At 38.5% G+C, this 21,616-nt stretch overlaps 1 protein-coding gene across 1 annotated transcript; it reads right to left on the bottom strand.

The window, feature by feature from the left end:
* Positions 1 to 673: 673 nt before the first annotated feature.
* LOC113099334 (protein unc-13 homolog A-like) lies at positions 674 to 17,289 on the bottom strand (the record flags this gene model as incomplete). Its single annotated transcript, XM_026264350.1, has 27 exons — positions 17,242 to 17,289; positions 15,874 to 15,879; positions 15,677 to 15,751; positions 15,363 to 15,582; positions 14,063 to 14,290; positions 13,844 to 13,985; positions 13,592 to 13,761; positions 12,417 to 12,532; positions 12,124 to 12,287; positions 11,895 to 12,048; positions 11,731 to 11,799; positions 10,807 to 10,896; positions 10,120 to 10,254; positions 9,597 to 9,730; positions 9,426 to 9,511; positions 8,929 to 9,055; positions 8,711 to 8,807; positions 8,559 to 8,628; positions 7,456 to 7,556; positions 7,063 to 7,140; positions 6,933 to 6,956; positions 6,747 to 6,824; positions 6,541 to 6,629; positions 6,312 to 6,464; positions 6,107 to 6,230; positions 1,347 to 1,430; positions 674 to 821 (listed from the first exon to the last, which is right to left on the bottom strand). Coding segments are annotated over exons 1-27 (3,010 nt in total), but the record flags the coding sequence as incomplete, so codon positions are not given.
* Positions 17,290 to 21,616: the final 4,327 nt, after the last annotated feature.

The raw sequence follows: 21,616 nt of genomic DNA on the forward strand, positions 1-21,616 counted from the left end.
TGACTCTGCCAGGGGCATCTCCATCTAAAGTGTGTCAGGATTCCCAAAGTGTGTGAAGGAGAGAAGGAAAGATGGAGACCAGATTAAGCTAAATAAATAAACAAATATGGAAAAGCTGTTTATTTTTAAAGTAAAGAAAACTATATTTTTAAATAATAATAATTGACATGTTACATATTTAATTCTAAATAGTCTTATACTGATAATAGAACCTTCAATGAAAAACACATCTATTCAAATAGAAAAATGCAAACAACAACAACAACAACAACAAAAAAAGTCATTATTTTTGTTTTCTTTGCACACAAAATGTATTTTCATAGCTTCATAAAATTACGGTTATACCAACGTTGTCACATGAACTATTTTAACAGTGTTCTTACTGTCTTTCTTGGCCTCGAACGTTGTAGCTGCATTGCTGTCTAAGCAGGGTCAGAGAGCTCTCGGATTTCATCAAAAATATTGAATTTTGTGTTACGGAGACGAACAAAAGTCTCACAGGTTTGAAACGACATGGGGGTGAGTAATTAATGACAGAATTTAAATGTTTGGGTGGACCATCCCTTTAACTGCAAACAATACATTTGGCCTGATGTTCTGCCAAGGTTGAGAAGAGGTGTTTGGAACAAGTAATTGATATTTATAGACAGCGAGATGTCTGGAAGAGCCTTGCCTTGTGTATTCTGGGACTGAACAAAGGTCTTGATGAGTTTGTCAGTGGCCTGAGTGTAGAGGGACAGGGCGTAGTGCAGGGACAGCAGATCTGGACTTTTCTCCAGGAACGTCTTCTTCAGCCCCACACCTCCAGCATGGAAGTATTGCTAGAAAACCACAAAATAGAAGAAATAGCTTGAGACAATGTTGCTGTGTCTGGCTGGTCAGGATGCTCAAACAAACAAGAGCGATGCTGTGATAGCACTAGAAAAGCTACGGTTGATTAATTTCATGCTTAATCGCTGGAAACAACCTACGAATGGCTATTTATAGTTGTCTCTACTTATTAAACTGGGATAGAAGGACATTTTTTACATAAAACAAAAAATCTAGAATATATTCTCCTCTACATCTCAAGGTACAAAGACAATCCACTGAATGTGGTAAAGGGCAAAAGATTGACTGGAGTGTAAATTGAATATTACGAGGAAGGATAGTGCTATACGTAGTGCAAATGAAACACATATTTATGTAACAGAATGAAAAAAATGTAAATGGAAAGAAATTCATATTCTAGTGTAGTAGAAGGAAACTATTAGAAAAAAAAAGCCACATTTACACTATATTAAAAACCCACTATTGTTGTCACAAATCAGTAGACACAGTCTTTACACTGACATTCAGCTCTTTACCCACCTTATAGTATCCAGTGCTAACTCAATCACTGCACACTGTTTAGGGGACAGTGCCTTGGCCTCTTCACGAACCATATGCTCCTACAAAAAGGACAACATTTTATAAGAACAAAATACAACAATGAATCTTTTTACAATTCAAATTGGTTAAGTCAGGTTCATTTAACCCTGAGTTAAAGCAATCCTAGCTATCTTATGCCACACTCACTTAAAAGTGAAGAGAAATGTAAAACCTTCATACCTTCAACTGGAGAGCTGACCGAGTTCCTTAGCTGCATTGAATATAAGTTGAGTGCCCTGGAGGAAGAAGAAGAAGAAAAAGAAAAGAAAAAAAAATGGAGGAAGTGAGAAAACAGAAAGACAATTAGTCAGGTCACCGAGTTCAGCAAGGTTGTAGACAGAAATGGCACCGTCACAGAGGTCAGAAACAGACGGTTTTAAACGTCAGACACAGGCACTCGCACAATCCAGCGTGCCCCGCCACCCCCCAAACACGCTTGCACACAGCCCACGCATCGACACTTTACTGTTTGTGCAACATGAGACGGGAAACTAGCTACATACAGAAGACAGAGACCAAGAGTTGAAAGGTTTAGGTAGGTCCACAGCCCGAACAACACCACTCAGGTGATATATCTAAGTATCTACGATTGGCCGATACTCTAATCTTTGGATATATCACTAAGTGAATGAGGCTTGTGCACCTTATTATGCCGTTATAACATTATACAAATGTATACAATGCAGTCCTTCTTGGAAAATTAAACCGTTAGTGTACAGAAATAGTACTGTATTTCTGACATCGCAAAAGAAACAGTCGTTTAGACCATCATGGACATCGAAGTCTAAAGCGACTGTCATGCATGCATTATTTAACCTGGGATGTCCGAGCACCTGGAATAAACTATGTGAGGATTTGCACATAGGTGTGAGTCTATAGGGAAACCCACAACTGCATTGAAAACAAGGGGTAAAACAAAAAAACACTGCTTCCACCGGTTTGTTTCAACAGAGGGACCCAAGTCACACAAAGAAGACATGAAAGAGAGAGAGAGAGAGAGAGAGAGAGAGAGAGAGATAGACAGGACACATTGAGCTAAATGGGGATTCAGTCCTTACATCACTGTGACAAGCAAGCTTCACCCTGCCCTGTGAAGAAAGGGAAGGTGTGATTAATTGGAGAATTGGACTTGGCACTCTTTAATAGGCTGCCCATTATTGATTAACCATCAGACTAAAAGGCCAATCGCATCATTTCAGTTAGAGGCAAATTATGAAAAATAAAAAAATAATATTATTAAAAAACATGTTTTCAGTTTGTTGTTAAATGGACAGCTCATCCAAAAAAAAAAAAAAATAAAAAAAAAATATATGTATTCTCTTGTGAAAGGATGGTAATATTTTGGTCCGTGATAAAAAAAAAAGATTGAAATCCCATCGCTTAATTGATGTTAAAACCGCTGCAGGGCAGTTTTTGTGAGCCATATTTGAATATACGTTAATGATATTTTAAAGCTACGGCAGATGAAAAGAATTTCTATTTGGATATGACGACAGACTTTTGATTTTTTGGATGAACTATCTCTTTAAAGTGGTTTAAATCCATTCTCCTAATTAATATTTAATTCAGATTTTTGTGTTCTGTGTAATCTAATGCACTAACTAAACTAGTCAAATATGAAAACTATGAAATCTTTCAAGGCAATTCTAGAAACAAAAGAGATGAAAACATCTTCAATTGAAAGCTAATGGATTGTAACATCACATAAAAAGGCAGAGCAAAAAAAAACAATATTTGCACCGTAAAATGGCGACACAGTTTTTAACAAACAACAAATTAATAGACTACATTGTTAAAAGATTGTTAAAAGAACATTTCTCGAGCCTGAGAATAAGGGGGAAAAGTAAAAAATAATATCCCAGAAAACACATCAGTCTGAGACCTCGGGGTTCCAAAAGGCCTATTTTGGTACAACAACACGCAAAAACCAAACAGATTGACAGAATAATGTCTGCAGAGACTAAAAAAATAGAGGCTCGGGAGTTGAGGTGAAGATCAGACGCAAGCAACGACCCACAGAGGAGAGGTTTCAAACAGAGAAGGGGAGGGTGGACCACCTGAAACCAGTTAACATCACCCAGATATTAGACCCACGACGGCCACTAGACTGGTAGCGAAAGAGCCTCATTTCCAGGAGAATGAGTAGAGGAAGGGGTTGGCAGTCAGACGTGGGGCAGACATCAGATTGGAAGTTTTGCTGGGGCGGAAAAGGGCCTTGTCCAAGTCAATTAGGAAATGCACCATGCTACAGCCACCTCAGGTATACAGACCACTGAGGTGACCAGGGAAAGGAGAGGAAATGGATGAAGAAGAGAAGAAAGAGACAGCGGGAGAAGGAGAGAAAGACGTGACAGACGAATGAGGATGCATTGGACAAGAGGAAGGGACTTGGCAGCCACACAGAGCAGAAGGAGGTGGTGGAAAGGGGGTCACCCGGCATGGACGGACTGCAGGACACACAGACGCACAGACAAAAGTGCTCTGGTACTTACTATCATCTGTGGAGGTGGAGCGGGGGGAGAGCGAGAATGTAATAACCAGAGAGAAGGGTCAGTGAAGCTACAAAGAGCCCCACATCAAATCAAAAGAAGCATTAACATTCATTTTACAGGACTGGCTTCAGGCCTGATACGATATTACAAGGTCCCAAGGTCTGTGCTTGGCTGAGGGACTAAAACAGGCCCATTGTGGATGAATAATTCAGCCAAAAATGAAAAATCTCTACCTCGTTGCGTTCCAAACCTGTGTGATGTTCTTTCATCCGTAAAACACAAAAAGAGAAATTTTGTTGAATGTTCAAGCTGTTCTTTTCCACACAGTGAAAGTGGATATGGACCAGGGGATGTCAAAATGGACATAAACAAAGTAACATGCAAAATTATTATAGTTTTGCTTTTTTAAATTAGTTTTTATTTTAATACAGTTTTACATTTTTCTTTAAATTGAAGTTGAGTTTTAGTTCGTTTCATGAATGGTTTTGTTAGTTTTAGTTTAGTTTTTATTTTGCAAACACATTTCTATTTAGTTTTTATTTTATTTAGTTTCAGTTATAGTTCTAGTAATTGTAGTTTAGCAGCTAACAGAACACTTCCAGTGTACCAAAGAAAGCAAAGCAAGACATTTAATTTCAGCAAAATGTAATGTTTGCACAGTTTACAGTTAACTCTTGATAGAAATACCACAAAGTGTTTTAATCAGCGTGACAATGCATTTGCTTTTTCCTGTTTCGGAATCAAATTCGAAATAGTCCCAAACATTGCTCTGTCGTTCCCTACCCCCTGCCATAATTCATTTCTGTCGTAACCTCACATGCATAAAGCGCCATCTACAGGTAAATTAATTATACAGCCTATTTGGTTTTAAACTAAACCATGTCAGATTTTACGATACGGGATGAGAGATTATTAATTACGAAAACTAATACTTATTTTTGATAATTATTATTTTATTTCAGTTAGTTTTTCAATAACTGTTGCAAGTTTCGTTTAGTTTTAGTTTTTAGTAAATTTTACATTTTATTTCAGTTAACGAAAATGTTTTTTAACTGATAGTTTTAGTCTTCATTTCAGTTTTCGTTTACGAAAATAACCTTGGTAACATGAATGTATTCCATATGACTTATGCACTATAATTAAACTTCTGAAGCAAATTGAGGAACAGTCGAGAATTAAAATTTGCAGTAGCTGCATATTCAAAGTCGGTGTTTCCAATGAATAACGACTTTGTTTAATTCCTTTCACAAAGGCACTGTAGGCTTCAAAACTTCAGAATACCTAGAATAAAGTACATAGGTCATATAGGCCACTTTTATAATATTCTTTTGGAGTATGAAAGCACCTTCATTGTAAGAAAAAGAGCAGCATGAACATGAACTTCCATAGACGGGGCTGCTCCTGGAAGGCCACTGTCCTGTAGAGTTTAGCGCCAAACCTCACACCTGAACCAGCTAATCGAGGTTTTCATGATTTGCAGATATGGATTTTCTGGGACAAATGGCGCTTAACTCTGCAGGACGTTGACCCAACAGGACAAAGACTGGACAAAAGTGAATTCATAGATTCAAGAAAGTCATACTGGTTTGGAACGAGGGTGATTTACATGAGAGGATTTACATTTTGAGTGAATTACGACTTAAATTTTTGGCCTTTAGCATAACATTGTTTGGCAAATGGTTAACTAGGCCAATAGGGAGATGTCTCCCGTTCAAATGTACATTCGTTGAAAGAACTGATGTGGGTCTCTTTTGTCAAAATAAACAAATACAAACAAAAATACACAGTTATATCAAGACAAATTAAAAACAGTAAGTTGTCTCTGTTCCTGTAGAAATGCTCTCAAAAATTAACTAGCATTCAAATATATAAAAATATGCTTGAATAAACTTTTTAGTCAAGATTACAGTACATGAAATGTGCAACTGTGTGACTACAGGACCAGAGAGCAGTCTCGAGAGGTGCTTGAATGATATGGTGCACTCCCAAAGTTTTTAGAGAGGAAAGATGATGTCTTTTGTGGTGATTTGATTTTTGGAAAGGGACATGTTTTGTTTGGCCATGAGGAGATACATTTCCAGTTGTTCAGAGTCTTCATGATCCATAGCAGAAAACACAACGCTTTTGGCATTTATATAAAATGATTTCTACGCGAGGTGCGTCTCAAAAGTCTTTTCTTAATTCAATTCTAAACCGTTCATTACCGTTTGGTCAGTCAAAGGTGGCAGAACAATCGTCTTCTCCATTGTGTTCATCACCAGCTTCCAAAGCTCCTTCAGCACTCGCTTCAACACTGTCTTCTCACAGATCTTGGCAAACAGCGTGAGGCTGATGAGGAAAAAGGTTAAGAGTGAAAAAGAGGTGTGAAATGTCCAAGAAAGTGTCTAAATCTAGTGATTAGCATCTTACTTGCTGTCAAGGAAGTCCATGATGGGCTGGAGGACGTTGTCGGCATCCTGTGCCACGCTGCTGCAAGCACTTGCTGGCACGTTTCCTGTCCCCTTCACCTGGCTAAGTATGTCACCCATCTGCTTGACATTTTCTTCAATGTTTGGTTGGAAACTAGTGGGTGGAGAACAGATGTTACTCCAAGAATAGAACAAAAAATCTACTTCTTCCTGATCCCTTGGTGCCTCACCTTGTGGCAAAGATCCTTGCAAGGTCATCCAAAACATTGTTGAGCTTCACCTGGAGTTCTTTCAAGATGTCGCTAGCTTCAACGTTCAACTGAAAGGAGCAAAAATCAAAGGTCAAGATCGGCAGAACTTGACCAGGTTCTCAGAAGGTTGTAGGTCTTTGCTCAAGAAGCAAACCATAATATTGGGATATTTGTGGTTCACTTACATCTTTGCCACCCATGGCCTCAAACATCTTCTCAAGCTGTACCCTTAGCTGCTGGATATTATTGATGAGGATGCATGGCTGTGGGAAGCAAAAACACTTTGTTAAAATGCATGAAATTCAACACAAGACTAACTCAACCCACCAAAAAGCTGCAGGGCATTTTCTACCCATTTCAGATCAATATACCTTGACAGCGCCATCCTTTGCATTCTAAAATCAATGGAAAACAGAAACAAAACAAATGAGATAGATTCAGGATATAAGCAACTATTTCAAAAATATAAACCTGATTCCAAAGGGATTTTTAGACTATTACCACTTTCTCCTTGGTGCAGTGGTTGGGAAAGTCTCTTGAGATAATATCCGCATAGGACAGCAGAACATTGCTAATGGTCTGTGGGGTAAGGAGAGCATGTTAAAACAAGTCTAATGAAAATGCTAACTATTTCACAGATTGACCATGAAGGTCAATATTAATTTTGCTAAGCTAACATTTCTTCACATGATCCATACTGATCATGCTTACAGAAATCTGCAACCAAAGCTCACGACCAAAATCTAAGCTAAGCACTTGACATTTGCTCGCCGATGAAATTTTTTAGTAACTGACAAGCGATATTCTTAAAAGACATACATAAACTCTCACATTGTGCACTTGGCTAAAACGAACAGATTTACAAAATAAATTAATGGAATGATCACGTGGAACCTTGGCAAATCTCTTCATGTAGTGTCCCACGATCTGTGGGTCTGGACACTCCAGCTTCTTAATGATCTCGAAGCTCTGATTAAGCTGCGAGAAGACGTCCACTACCGAACAGGAGAAGAGAGCGTGCTCTGAAGTTTGCTGATACTGGAGGAAAGAAAGAGTTGGATTTGCAAGTCAGAAAAAGTTTTAGAATAGAAGGCACGAGAGACCGCGCAAGCAATTTGCGGCCAGACGTCAGGCGTGAGCTCTTTCGTCTGGAAATAATTGGGTCGAGGTGAGACTGTGGCAGGTTCCCAAAGAGGGCTCAGTGAAAGTAATGAACTAAAGAGTGTTCTTATTGGCTCAGGAACATGCTGAGGTGCTCCAGAGGGCACCCATTCATCAAATTTTGACATGTCTGGCTGGGAGCATGAGGTCTGTAACTGTAACTTATTACAGCTGCTAAGCTAAATGCTAAGTATAGCTTTACAGTAAATTTACAGTTTTGCTTTGAAATTTTCTTAGAGATTCTAGGAATTACTTTTACTAGTATTAAAGCAATAGTCAAACTATATGTAAAAATGAAGTGTTACCAATAAACTAAAGTGTTAGCAGATTCAATAAGACATGCAAAGATATGTTTTTAACTTACTCAATGGTCTTTTATATATTTTAATATAATAATAATAACTAGATAGTGCTGTCAAACAATTAATTGCGATTAATCATCAATAAAAAGTTTTTGTTTATGTAATATATGTACGTGTGCTGTATATATATATATGTCGATGCTCTGATGCAGATATACAGGTCTTGCAAAATGGGTGCTAGGGTACTCTGTTTGGTTGTTAAGGAGTGGCTTGGCAGTTGCAAATGGTGATACTTCAGAGGCTGATTGCCATTATGAATGATATAAACCAACTCACATGCCTCTGCAACATATATCATATCATATATCATATACAATATCATATTTGGGTTGCTAGGTTGCTCAGCAATGGTTATAAGGGCATAGAAAACAGATGTGCTCTGTTCCTTTGCCATAGTATGTCTATGGGGCAACTTTGGGGGGCTCTTGCGCCCAATGGGTACAACTTACACCCCACTGCGAGGTATGTTCTTACACAGTTTGCCAGCCTCTTCGAACATAGCGACCCAGGATGTTTCTACAGAATTCGTACTCAGCGATACAACCTGTCATATAAACGATGATATACATATTGTATAGAATGGCCTTGAAGATAAGGAACCAAAAGGCAAGAGATATAAATCTCACCCCATCTTTCTTGTCACGCTCCAGGGCTCCGTGCAAAAAGTCTCGAGACACCTCCTCATTCTCGTCCAACCACTGGATGACAAATGGCTCAAACCACCTGCAGAGTAACATCATCTCTAAAGGTCTATTACCCATCATACCACAGTCACAGTGTCATTTTGAGTGTACATGACTCGGATAATACGCATGCAAGATGGGAGACGTTTGGAGTCACTCACGTGGGATATTCAGGCACTCGGCTCTTGAAGAAAGGCAGGTCTTTGCAGTATTCATTGTAAAGCCACTTTACTTTGAAGTGCAGGTTCATGTAATCGGCACTCTTGCACAGGCGGTTCTTTTCGTGCTCTGAAAGCCACGAGGTGAAGACAAAAGCCCTTCATGAAACAGTTCTAGATATAACAGCACATAATACATCTATGCAGAGCGGAGAACCCCTACTGAATCAGCAGATGAGAAGAACTCCACCACATGTCGACTTTTCACCAAGTGTGAAATTTAAGTGGCTATAAGTGAGAAATCCTGCCACGCTCGTGTTCCTAACTAAAAATCTAACTAAGAAGCAAACTTTTTTTTATTGCATCTCATCAGTCAGTCAAGTTATGAGCATTACAGACCTACAGCTGAAACTTTTTAATGAGGATCTAGTCTACGAAACCAAGAATCAATTGATACAAAGGCTAGATAGATCAAGAAAAGCTTCTTAGCTTCGACTCACCTTCCATTGCATACTTCATATCTTGGGCAAACAGGTTCCACATAACCTCTGCGCTGATCTTTCCAACATTGAGCTCCTGCGGAAACCTGTGTGGACCAAAATACATAATATTAAGACCCTCAAAAGGTTTATGAATGTACATTTTGTGCAATAAAATGGTGCCGGACTCACTGGTTAAGACAGGGGGTGTAGGAGTTCTTGTCCTCTTCAATAATTGAAACAATGAGGGTGATTAGCTTAGACCAGAAGTCTAGATTCTTGATACTTGGACCTTGTTCCTCTGGAGGAACCTCACCTTTTTTGTTCTGCACAAAAGGAATTCATTTTGAAATGGTAGCTTGAAGCATGTTATGGCTTTTCATAATCTGCCAACCTCTGGAAGAAATTACCCAACAAAGGCGAACAGCAGGAATGGCAGCAAACAAACAAACAAAAATATGCCAACCACTCCAGGGGAACACGATATATAACAAACCTGCAAAGCTCTGCAGCAAAATATAGTAAGTAGCCCAGGGTTAGATGTTTAATTCAACAGGAAGCGTGTTTAATATTTATGAGGGACGCCTGTAACATCTTCAAAGCCGCATAAACAAAAGCAGCAGGATGAACTGCTCTGATAAAATGACTTGGATGCTCCCGTAGCAAAGAGCTCTGGGGCTGAACAGGGTCTCTGGTCCAGGAAGTGTCGACTTACCGGGTCTGTTTGGTATTCTCGACTATACAGCTCGTGGCAGTTGTTGAAAATGTATTCGTAGGTAGAGTTGAGGCAAGCCTTCACACAGTCCTTCACTACCTGGCTGGCACGAGGAGGACTCTGGAGCTCTTGGACCTGGAGAAAAAAGTCAATGGTCCATTCAGATGGATAAATTGATTGATATGAACGATTGCATAGAAAACTGTATGCAAAATGAGGTGGTCTAAAAAAAGAAAGAATCATTCAGAAATTATAGAAAAAACTAAAACTGTAGCACAACACCATGTGGAAAATAAAACTGCAAAAGAATTATATGAAAAAAAGAACAAAAAAAAAATTGCACAAAAAAAGAAAATTGTATTAAAATGACAATAAAACGAAAACCGCAAAGCAAAGATAACTGTAGGAAAATGGTAAGAAACAAGAAAATATTCCAAAAAAAGAAAAAAGAAAATTGCACAGAAAGGAAACTAATAAAACTATATAAAAAAAAACACAAAACTGAAAAAATTGGGATTTTTTTTTTATAAAATCGAAAAAAGGAAAATCATACAAAACATCACAAACAACAAAAACTTTTTTTTTTAAATTATCACTGAACATTATATTGAAAACAAAATCACATGAAAATTACACAAAAAATACCCCCCCACCGGACCAATCAAAGCATCAGGGATTTCAACTAACCTTCATCCTGAAGAATGTGATACTGGTTAGTAGGTCCACAGTAGATTTGAGGTCCTGCAGTCTCTCTGGACTGCTAGCTGGGAAATTATTCTAAACACACACAAGAATGGGTCTCTTTGTCATCAATACTCATTTCTTCCCCAGATATTTCAGACATTTCAATAAAACTTAAAGGTACAGGTTGTAGGACCTGCCACGAGAGGGCGCATTACCAAAACAATAACAATCGCGTGTTTTGATGACTCTAAGAGGAAGCGTGGAATGATTTGTTGTCTTCTACCCAACCGCTGACGGCCATCAATCAGACGGAAAGATAAATCATGGATTTAACGTGAGTTCAACGATTTGCGCGAGTAGTTTACATGCAAAGTCAATGAAAAGATGCGATCAGACTATGGTTCAGACGCATCCTCGCTCGGGTCTAGAGACGTGATGCCCCGCGTTTGGCATGTATGCCCCATAATACTAATCTTGTTGATCGTTATAATAGCATACGTTTTCTGTAAAGATACTAATCAAAACAACTCACCTGGCGAGTAAAACAAGCGAAATCGGCATCTCTTTCTAGTAGAAGTTTGTCGTGAAGCTACTTCCGCATTTGTCAACGACACTGTTGATGTCATGTGGTTTCTACATCTCATGATTTTCTCATGATTTACAAATAGTTGAAAACATTATAGATATTGTTAGTAATCAGCTGGACAAAATATATAACACTAGCCTAGAGGTTTTTTGACATTTTTGGTCATTTGTACCTTTAAAGCTTTTATATGACATCACATTAAACATCTAATTTGTCTGATTCAATGAACCCACCTGCAAGTGAACACCACACTAACCATTTACCTTTAGTTTAGAAAGATCCTTTATTCAGAAACAAGAAAAGGTGTGACTACTCAAGGAAACACCAAAAAGTCACAATACCCTGTACATAGAGAGGTCAATCCTCAGGGAGTTGTGAAGCTGGTCCAGAAGCTTGACAAATCGCTCTTTCTACAAAGAACAAATACAAAACCATCCCAAATAATTAGTACAAACACTTCAATGCCGAAATCTTCCTTTTCGGTATGGCTGGATGAAGCACTCACCCCAAAGTTGGAGGCAGCGAAACGGTCAGAGGCAGACACATTGTTGGTGGCCTGGGTTGTGTGAGCGTAGTAAGCGTTGATGTTGGCCAGTAGGGTGCTCATGACCGCAGGCACTCCAGGACACATGTACTTTGATGACAAACAGGCAAAATGTCTAGAAGGAACAAAAAGTACATAAGCAAACAGCTAAAATGTCAATGGCAAAACTTTTAGAAGAAAAGAATCATACGTCATAGCTTGATAAATGGACTCCACTCCGTAACGCATGGCAAACTCATCTACGATTTCTTGAGGCGTCTCTTCAAAGTAAACCTTCCATGCATCATCACCCTTGGCATCTGGTATCTTCACCACCCCATTATTCTGGATGTCCGTTAGATAGTGGAAAAGGTTCTATGGAGAGATGGAAAGAGGATCAATTCGCTAAGGACTAATTTGATACTATAGACTTAAGCTTGCTAATAAAAAATTGTAGGTGGAAAATGAGATTGACTAATATGATCATGAAAGCATCAGGCTGACCTCATGCAAGCAAGTGTACTGGACGTGGTATGGAGCTACAGTTTCCTCTCCTTTGATCTCCACACTGATGTGCATACGAATGGCTCCAGATACAGCAGACTTGTCTGTTCGCTTGTCTGAAAGGAAGCAAAATGAGGTTGGTACACCATGAAAAAAAGAAAGTGGTTCAAAAACCACAAAAAAATGTCACAAAGTTATTAAAAAAGAAATTCATATGGAAAGGAAAATCCTACAAAAAATTATTAAACATTTTATGAAATATGAAAATTATATGGAAATAAAAGGAAACTGTACTTAAAAGAAAATCATACAAAAATTGTATGCAAAAATGAAAACTGTCCAAAAACACACACACACACCCCCCCCACACACACACACATCATCCATAAAATTGTAAGGAAAATAAAACTGTACAAAAATTGTAATAAAAAACAATAATCCACAAGGCAAACAAAATCATATGAAAAATCATATGGAGAAAAAAGTATATTTTGAAGTCAAATGACCCAGTGTTGATCTTAGAAGTTCTAGAAAAATGTAAAGTAAAATGTGTAACTTCCATTTGTAATTTTTTAATGCAGTAAAACTTTCAAGTGTCTTTTTCGCAAGGTAGTGTGATGCAATGCCAATTTTACAAGGCTGCTACAGTATGTTAGCAAGTAAGTGAGTCAAACTGAGCAAAAAAATGATGCCATTCACTTTGAGGGCTGTGGAAGTGTGGATTTACTTCACCAATATTACAACCAACAGCAGAAACACATCAAATATATCATATAATCGTCGCTTCCCTACAGGTACTGTTTACTAACAAGGTGACGGCGCCAACTACTGGCCTGGCAGTTTTGGGCGTTTTTGGCCGTTTTCACAGATATGTATAAATGCTAATTGTTTTGAAAATGTTGTAGTGTATACGTGAAACTTTAAAATCTTTTCCGTTTTTTACTTCATCGTCGTTGTGTAAATGTAGCCTGATATATATAAGACAAGATATGATATGTGACCGCCCACCTAATGATGTCCCGCTAACTGTTCTGTAATCCCTGGCTTTGCTTTTAAAGGTCATTGGCAAATGGGGTCAAAGTTGAGATTGTCTGATCTTTGAGCATTACATTGCTGTTCTGTGCGCAACATAAATATATACATTACATTTATGGAATGAATGCTTGGCTGCTCACCCAGGTTGTACCAGACGTCCATTTCTCCACTCAGCGTTCGAACTTCAATGATAGTCTGGCCGAGGAAATCGTCAGACTCTCGTTTGAACTTCTGCTTTACTCTGGACTTAATATCATCATCCTCGTCCCAAACACGCACTTTGATCCGATCGGAAGAGTTGTGACACTCACTGTTGAGATGTTTTCGTATCACCATAAGCACTGATCCTCAACAAGTTTGACACATATTAATTGAAATTTGAAGCCACTTACAAATTGAAGCTCTCGTCCCATACAGGATTGAGGTTGCCGTAGATGGTCTTGGTTCGTTTTTTGGTCTTGCCTACTTGCACCGTAACGTAGGGATCACTGGAGCCAGTTTTGTCCTTTGCTTGCAGGCCCTGGGCACATAATACTGATCGGAAAAACAACAGGGTTCATATTAATATTAACTGATATGACAAACTTGTTCTAGTCAAAGTGGGTCATTACCGGTGATGCTGATCTTGGCTGACCACTTGGACGTCCCGTCCAGGACGCTTTGCTTGACCTGCTTCATATGTGCCACGTGTGTTGCCTTGATGACTCCAAACACATCCTGAATCAGCTCAAATATCTCAGGCTTGTTGCGTTCACGGATCTTCATGCGGTCTTTCAACACCATGATGATGTTCTGCGTGCGATCCTCAGCTCCATGCTTAGAGCTCTTCTCCGCCGCCCCTGTGGAAGATGGATAAGGATTGGAACGGATGTGGTTTTTTGATGTTTTTGATAGAAATCTCTTATTCTCACCATGGCTGCATGTATTCGATCAATTTAAAATAACAGTTTTCTATGTTAATATATTTAAAAATCTAATGTTTTCATATGATGGCAAAGCTGAATTTTCAGCAGCCATTACTCCAGTCTTTAGATCCTTCAGAAATACGCTGACTCAAGACATCAATAATATTTCTCTTATTTTTAATGTTTTCATTGCTTTATTTTTTTGCGAAAACTGTGATAAAATACCAAGAAATAACTAAAAGATAACATTTTTTTTTTAAGATACAAACTTATTCTGCGAGAATGCAATTAAATGTATTACAATTGACAGTGAACATATTTATAATGTTGCAAAAGATTTATATTTCAAATAAAAGTAAAAAAAAAAAAATGTAATATGAAAAAATATGAATATATGAGCTGCTGGAATGGCTGATGAAAATTCAGCTCTCATCAGAGAAATAAAATACATTTTAAAATATACTGGAAAAAAAACGTTCTACTGTAGTAATAAGAGTAACAATATTTCACAATAATTCTGTTTTTACTGTATTTATATTCAAATAAAATACGATAAAAACAATATATTTTCCCAAACTTTTGACAGATATTTGAATATAACAAAAAATTATAAATAGTTATATATTTAAAAAAAATATAGAGAATGTTTTCTATATAAATATATATACTATTGTTCACAGATTGTGGGATCATTACGTTTTTTTATATTTTTAAGCTGTTTCTTTTGCTCATCAATGATGAATATATTTGATCAAAAATACAGAAAAAAAACTATGATATTGTAAAATAACGACTTTCTGTTTTAATATACTGTAAAACATAATTTATTACTGTGACGCAAAGCTGAATTTTTCAGCATAATTACTCTGTTTTTCCCATTCCGACTCCTAACAAAAATTATTAATCAGCACAAACTGTTTCCAATATTGATAATATTTTAGAATGATTTCTGAAACTTTTCCCAAACTTTTGAACAGTGGCGTATTTTTTGTATCGAGCATCTTACTCTGTAAACAATCTGCATTAAGCAAATCTTGACACTTCTCGTGACACTTGACCCCACACTCGGTGCAGCGCATGCCCTGACGAGCGATGCCCCACAGAAGCCCCTCGCACTCGTAGCAGTAGGTGGGGGTGGTGGCCGTCCACACCTCAAAGTTGTGTGGTGTAGTACAGGAAATGGGGTAGATCAAAGCCTGCAGGGACTTTTTATAGACGTGACTCTTCTGCATGGTCATAAAAAATCAACAGGTAAATGGAAAACAGTTCTGGAGTGCAAAATATCAATGTCCAGGAAGATAACGGGTCTTGTTGACATACCAATTCTTCATTGTTAAGTGTGCTGGAGGCCATAGCAGAAGTGATACCTGCTTTTCGAGAGTTCTGGACAAGGGACTACAAGAGAAAAAAAAAAAGTAGGTCTCAAAATAAAATTAGGAGAAAATGTATGTATATGTTGAGTTTGTGGTTGGAACTGAAGCCTTTAACCCATGAGTGCTGAAAAGGTGAATACTTACCATTGCCTGCAGGAGGTTAGGCATTGGAAAAAAGAAATAAAACAAAAACATTTTAGAATTTTGCCAAAGGTAACACGGCAAGTTTTTAATTCATACATTAACTCAACCAGGGTTGATTAAGTAAATAAGGTTTTACTTTTTATAGATCTACTGACTTGGAGAAAAGTATTCATGTAAAGAGGCCACATGGAGAAAGTATTTACATAAAGAGGCCACAAAAAAGTGCTTGTCCAACAAGAATGCATGTACAATGCAAGAGAGAGCAGAGAGAGAGAGACAGAAAGAGAAGGAGGAGGTACTTTGTCTCTAGTTGAATTGTTTTTGACATGCATTTTCATTCTGCTCAAGTCAGCACTTTGGCGTCTGACTCTTAGAGTCAGTATCGGTGACGGTAAGATGGATTAAAACCGACTAACTGCGGAGCTGTTTAGTGCAGTATGCTAATTTCTCCCTCATCTTCCAGTCTGTAGCGTCAAAGCCAGCTCTGACAGATCTCCAGTGAAGGCTGCCAGGATAAGTACAGCCAGACCTACACAACAGCTGTCAGCTAATGAACGTTTTTTTTTTTTTTTTTTTGGCTCTTGTTACTTTGTTTAATCAATACACAACTAACTCTCCTGTCAATCTAATGAAAAGCTTCTTCAGAAAGCGTTGTTAACAAGTAAACTCAAAAATGGATTCTGCAGCTTGTCGATGTAGATAATAAACATGCACTAATGCAACACAACTCTTTAGCATTTTGTTAACACTTGCAATGCAATCAATTTAGCACTAAATTAATACATTGTGTTGGCTGTAACCAGATTGAATTAATAGCTACATTTAAATGTGGTTATTATTACATCGTATCTTGCTTGTTTTTGAACATGCACTGATGAATTAGGCATGATAAGACCAGAAACATGTATTATTAGTTGGATCAATCTAGATTTCTTGTTGGCTTTAGCATCTATATTTCCTCTATCAATGCGAGAACCAATGATGCATCAGAGGAAAAGTTCAATAAGCTCCCAAAGTAGGTTACAGGCACAAAACAAGGTTAGCAGACAATGAAGTCAGCTCAGGCAAAAATACACAGGCCTAAAAGAATGGGACTGTAAAGGAGACATTGAGGCAGGAGATGCATCAGTCTACAGGGTGAATGGAGCTGAGTCATGCTCTGATGACGTCTAACCCTGTAGCCTTGATTCAAACAGATGTGCCACAGAGACTTCTGTGAACTACAGACCCTTGACAGACTGCTGCCCAAAATAACCCCTCTGATGTGTATGGACGGTGCTTTTGAAGAGTTGGGAAGGTGATGTTGGACCCAGCAATGCTTTAGTTGAAAGTTTGACGCACTGAGGCAGATGAGGTTGTGTGACTCACCAGGTCTCGGACGAGAGGGATGGCTTTCCTCTTGCGTAAGTCAGGCATGCTGTCTATGCTGTAAAGAGCACCTCCAGGCCTGCGGATCAAATGGTTATATATATATATATATATATATATATATATATATATATATATATAAAATATTGAATGAACTGTAGTAAAGAAATAAAACAATGCCAAGTTGACAAAATATAACATAAAAAGTATATAAATCACTTGTTTTTCTAAAGAAACATTATCCAACAGTAATACCAGCAGGTAAAGTTACAGCGGCAGTCCGCGTCTCTCTGGCCTCCCCTGAGCCCATTGAGTTTTAACAGACCCCCTGAAGCGTGCCTTGAGTTTGTTGGGGGGTAATTGAGAATGAATGGGAGAAAGTAACGTGAAAGGAGGACAATGCCTCTACTGCGATATGATTGGATATGACTGGTTATGTTGGACTGTGGATGTTTCATGTGATTAATCCTGCCTTTTGTTTTTCTGTGCATTTCAAGTTTGCGGATCAGTCTAAATTAACAATATAATAGTGTTAATTGGAAAACTAATTTAAAAAGTAAGTAAACAACTCATACACTTACAGATAACCTCTTTGTTATGTCAAAGTAAGATTTAAAAAGGCATGAAAACATGATCTGTGGGAGTTTTTAATGAGTAATCAGCTTGAAATTTGAGGTAAATCTCTGTCTTTGACTAATATTTACCGATCTTTTAATGATCATCTGAAAAAAAAATCAAAAATAGTTACAAGTTTAAAAATTAAAAAGAGTAACTGAACTAACTAAATATATTGTTAAAATGTATACTGCCTTGAGTTATTATTTTGGATTAAATATAAAAAGCTTAAAAACATTAACTGAATTTACATTTGATTTACATTACACATAAAAAACAATAAAAAAAAAAACAATAAGTAAAAGCTTCGTGTTAAGCATTTTCCTCCAATAGAAAATCGTTATAACGTAAAAAAATAAATAACTAAAATAAAAAAGTGGCTTAATGCATTAAGAAAGTAATATTAAAAGGTATAAAAAAACTCAGTGTACTGATGATATAAACTATATGCAGACAAGCAGCCCAGGATATGAACACAAAGTGCATGCATGTTAAGTGTTTTCCTTTGATAGAAACCATTAATAATAATAATAAAAAAAAACGCTTAACGTGGCTTAAACGTTAAAGACAGTGGTATATAAAGGCCAAATAAAGTAAATTTTATGTGTCTGACTTCCAGTCTTATACATTTCCGCAATTTTAAGCTATACAGAACAGTTCATCTTGCTGTTTGATGTTGTGAACCGACACACAGGGTGGATAAAACAAAAAATGTTACTGTTTATTGCACTCTGTTATTTTTCTCATTATCTCCCTACTGTGCATAATGAAGCAGAAGTCTTGCACATTCACAGAGAAAAAGGCTTACTTCCACATTGAAAAATAAGGTGGTTAAGTTGGTGGTGTTGCTACAGTAGCGAATTTATACCATTCTATCTCTCACTGCAGCCAAAAGTATCCGCTTGCGCTTGAAGCCACTGAGTCACATGATGGCATGACAACAAAACAGCATAGCAGGGGAGGAGCAGCAATGTTTGCATTCGAGATGTAAAAAGAGCGATATATACACACACAGACAAGTCTAATCTTTGTTAAATGTATTAAGCAATGTATTAAGTATAGAGGAGAGAAAATAACCTTGTTTCAATCTAATTGGGCTAGTATTGTTCCAATACCAATACAAACGTTGGCCTTGATATTACCGATATTAGGATCGATCCGCCCACCCCTAGAGCGTATTCTTCATAGTGATTCATAAAGCTTCAGGTACTTCCTGATGTTAAAATGTTTACATAAATTATATATCATCTAAAGCATGAACTTTGAATTGCTCAGACGCATAGCTGCTCTGAAAAATTAGCTGCAGTCCTTTGGTGACACTCACCCTGCTTGCAAAAAGAGTGACGCAAGTCCTGGAGTCTCGCCTCGAGCCTGGGGACAACAGGGAGTTACAGCAGGGTCAGTGACAGATCTCTACATCTCTCTTTAATCCATCTGCTAAACCATATTTAAAATTTTTTCAATATCCATGCAGACCTCACAATGTAATTTCAGTGATATAATTTATAATAAAGAAAAAGACCATTGTCTGTTTTGAGAGGAGAAAGAGCCTGCAGTCAGCTGATCTCATTGACGTCAGTTGCAGGACTCTCTCATAATTAGACTGGATTTGCCGGACATCTTTATCTCATCCATCATTATTCTTTCATCACAACTCCATGAGTATCTCAGAGGAAGCAGGCTGCAGCCATCGGTCAGGAATATGTGTTTAATTTGGACCCACACATAGTCACACCCACCTTTCAGACTGCTTGTCCAGCTTCAGTAAAGCAGTGAAGAACATGACAATCATCATGGCAATGACAAAAAACTGAAAGAAATAAAACAAAAAAGCAAAAACAAATGGGGTTGAACACAAAGAGGGGGCAGGGCATGAAATCTCAAAACAAAGACTTGTATTGTAAACATATGTAAAATGTAAACTTAAAAGCAAGTGACAAAAAAGTAACATGACGTGGACAAGACAGGCAAGAAAAAGGACAACAACGCCGGGCAAGAAGACTAACCAAAAACTGACAACCCAGTGTTGGCCAACAGAACCAACTGTACTGGGCATAAGCAAGCTGGCAAACTTTGATTGGTTACTGAATTACTATGTACTTGGAGAAAGCTAATCAAACAAATATAGTATCAATGTCAGGCTTCACAAGACCTCATGTACCTCCTGAAGTTGAAGGCGAACCCTGTTGAAGAGTCGCAGCCAGTTGGCTTTGGCCCTTAGTGCAGGGTCCACAGGTGGCTCCAACTTTGGTGTGCTGGGAAAGGATGGACATTTTTTTTTAGATATAACTAAGCATTCAGCAAAATGTCATGAAAGGCTACACCTTCTCCAAGGACAAGCTTACCTCTCTGGAGGAGCATCTTTCTTTTCTTGTTCTGCTTCAGGCAGGTTCTCAGTAGCAGGGGTAAGCAAAGGTTCCTCCGAAGGAGCTGCCTGCTTGCCTGCAGGTGTTGGGACCTTCTCAGGCTCCAACTCTGAGACTCGTGGTGGGGTCAAGGTATGAGGGACCTTGGCAAAAACACCCTGTGGCTGCTGTGGGGGCGGTGACTTTCGCTTAGGCTCAATGGTCTGGAATGGTGGTTGAGATTGTGGTGGCTGTTGCTGGTGTATGGAAGCCTGTTTCTCCAGTGGTGGACGGCTGGTTGGGGCCTCAGGAGCTAACGCTGGGGCAGTGCTGGTTGGGGTAGGGGTGTAAGGTGGCTCCTGCTCTTCACTGAGAGTACCATCCAGTGGATAAAGGTCTCCGTCCTCTTCATACACCATTCCTTCCTCTTCCTCCTCATAGGGAAACTCCCTTTGCTCTTGCTCATAGATCTCACCATCCTCTTCATCATAGAGTGCACCTTCTTCACCTCCATCTTTGTTATACTCCCCATCATCACTGTAGACGCCATGCGGCTCATCTGGATCCCAACCAGGTGAGTCTTTACCATAGCTAACGGAGGAATGGCAGGAATGGTAGGAGTCATTCTCATCGTAGAACTCTCCGGAACCTCGGAAGCTCTCACCATCCTCTGGGCCAAACTCCTCACTGAGTTGGGAGCTGCCACGGCTCAGCTCACCCGAGGAGGCATAGCGACTACTACCGGTGGGGCTGTGGGAGTAAAGAGTTGTTAGTTATAGGTCATGAAAGAAACAAGATGGGCGACTGCTGATATACGGTTTATGGGCCATAATAATTGTGGTAAAGAAAGCAGGAACGACCAACCATAAAGGAATCTTATCCTTGTCAGCTGATAGAAGTCTCTCCCTGCTGAAAACAAAAGCTTAAAACCTGCCAAATATGGTTTTCTGCTCTTAACTGGTCTCTCAGAAGGCTGGCCAATACACCATCTTAAACCAGCTAAGACAAGCAAACAAATTTAGGGTTGGTTTAACGGTATTCTCTTCAGCAGGGAAAAGGTTTCTGCTTATTTATGGATGTATGCGTGCAGGTAAGGTGGTGAGAGAAAACAAGACAGAATCCTGAGGTTCATTTGAGGGATTCGAAGGAAAAAACTCACATCAACATACAGACTCAAAAAGAACTGTTTCACAAAAACTGCGAAATGCCAATGGGAAGAGTTGTCCATGGACAGATTCATCCAGGTGGACTTAAGAAAGGACAACACATTGAAAAAACAGAGATAGAAACACTGAGCTGAAAGAAAAAGGGGATACAGCATTTTCCTGTGACACTTTAAACAATGGAAGGCTATTTATCTTTGCTGATGAATGAGCCAATTAGGTGTAGAGAGATTGAGAGAATGGAATGAGTAA

Source organism: Carassius auratus, unplaced genomic scaffold (genome assembly GCF_003368295.1).
Source record: "Carassius auratus strain Wakin unplaced genomic scaffold, ASM336829v1 scaf_tig00216907, whole genome shotgun sequence".
In the NCBI taxonomy this organism is placed as follows: Eukaryota; Metazoa; Chordata; class Actinopteri; order Cypriniformes; family Cyprinidae; genus Carassius; species Carassius auratus.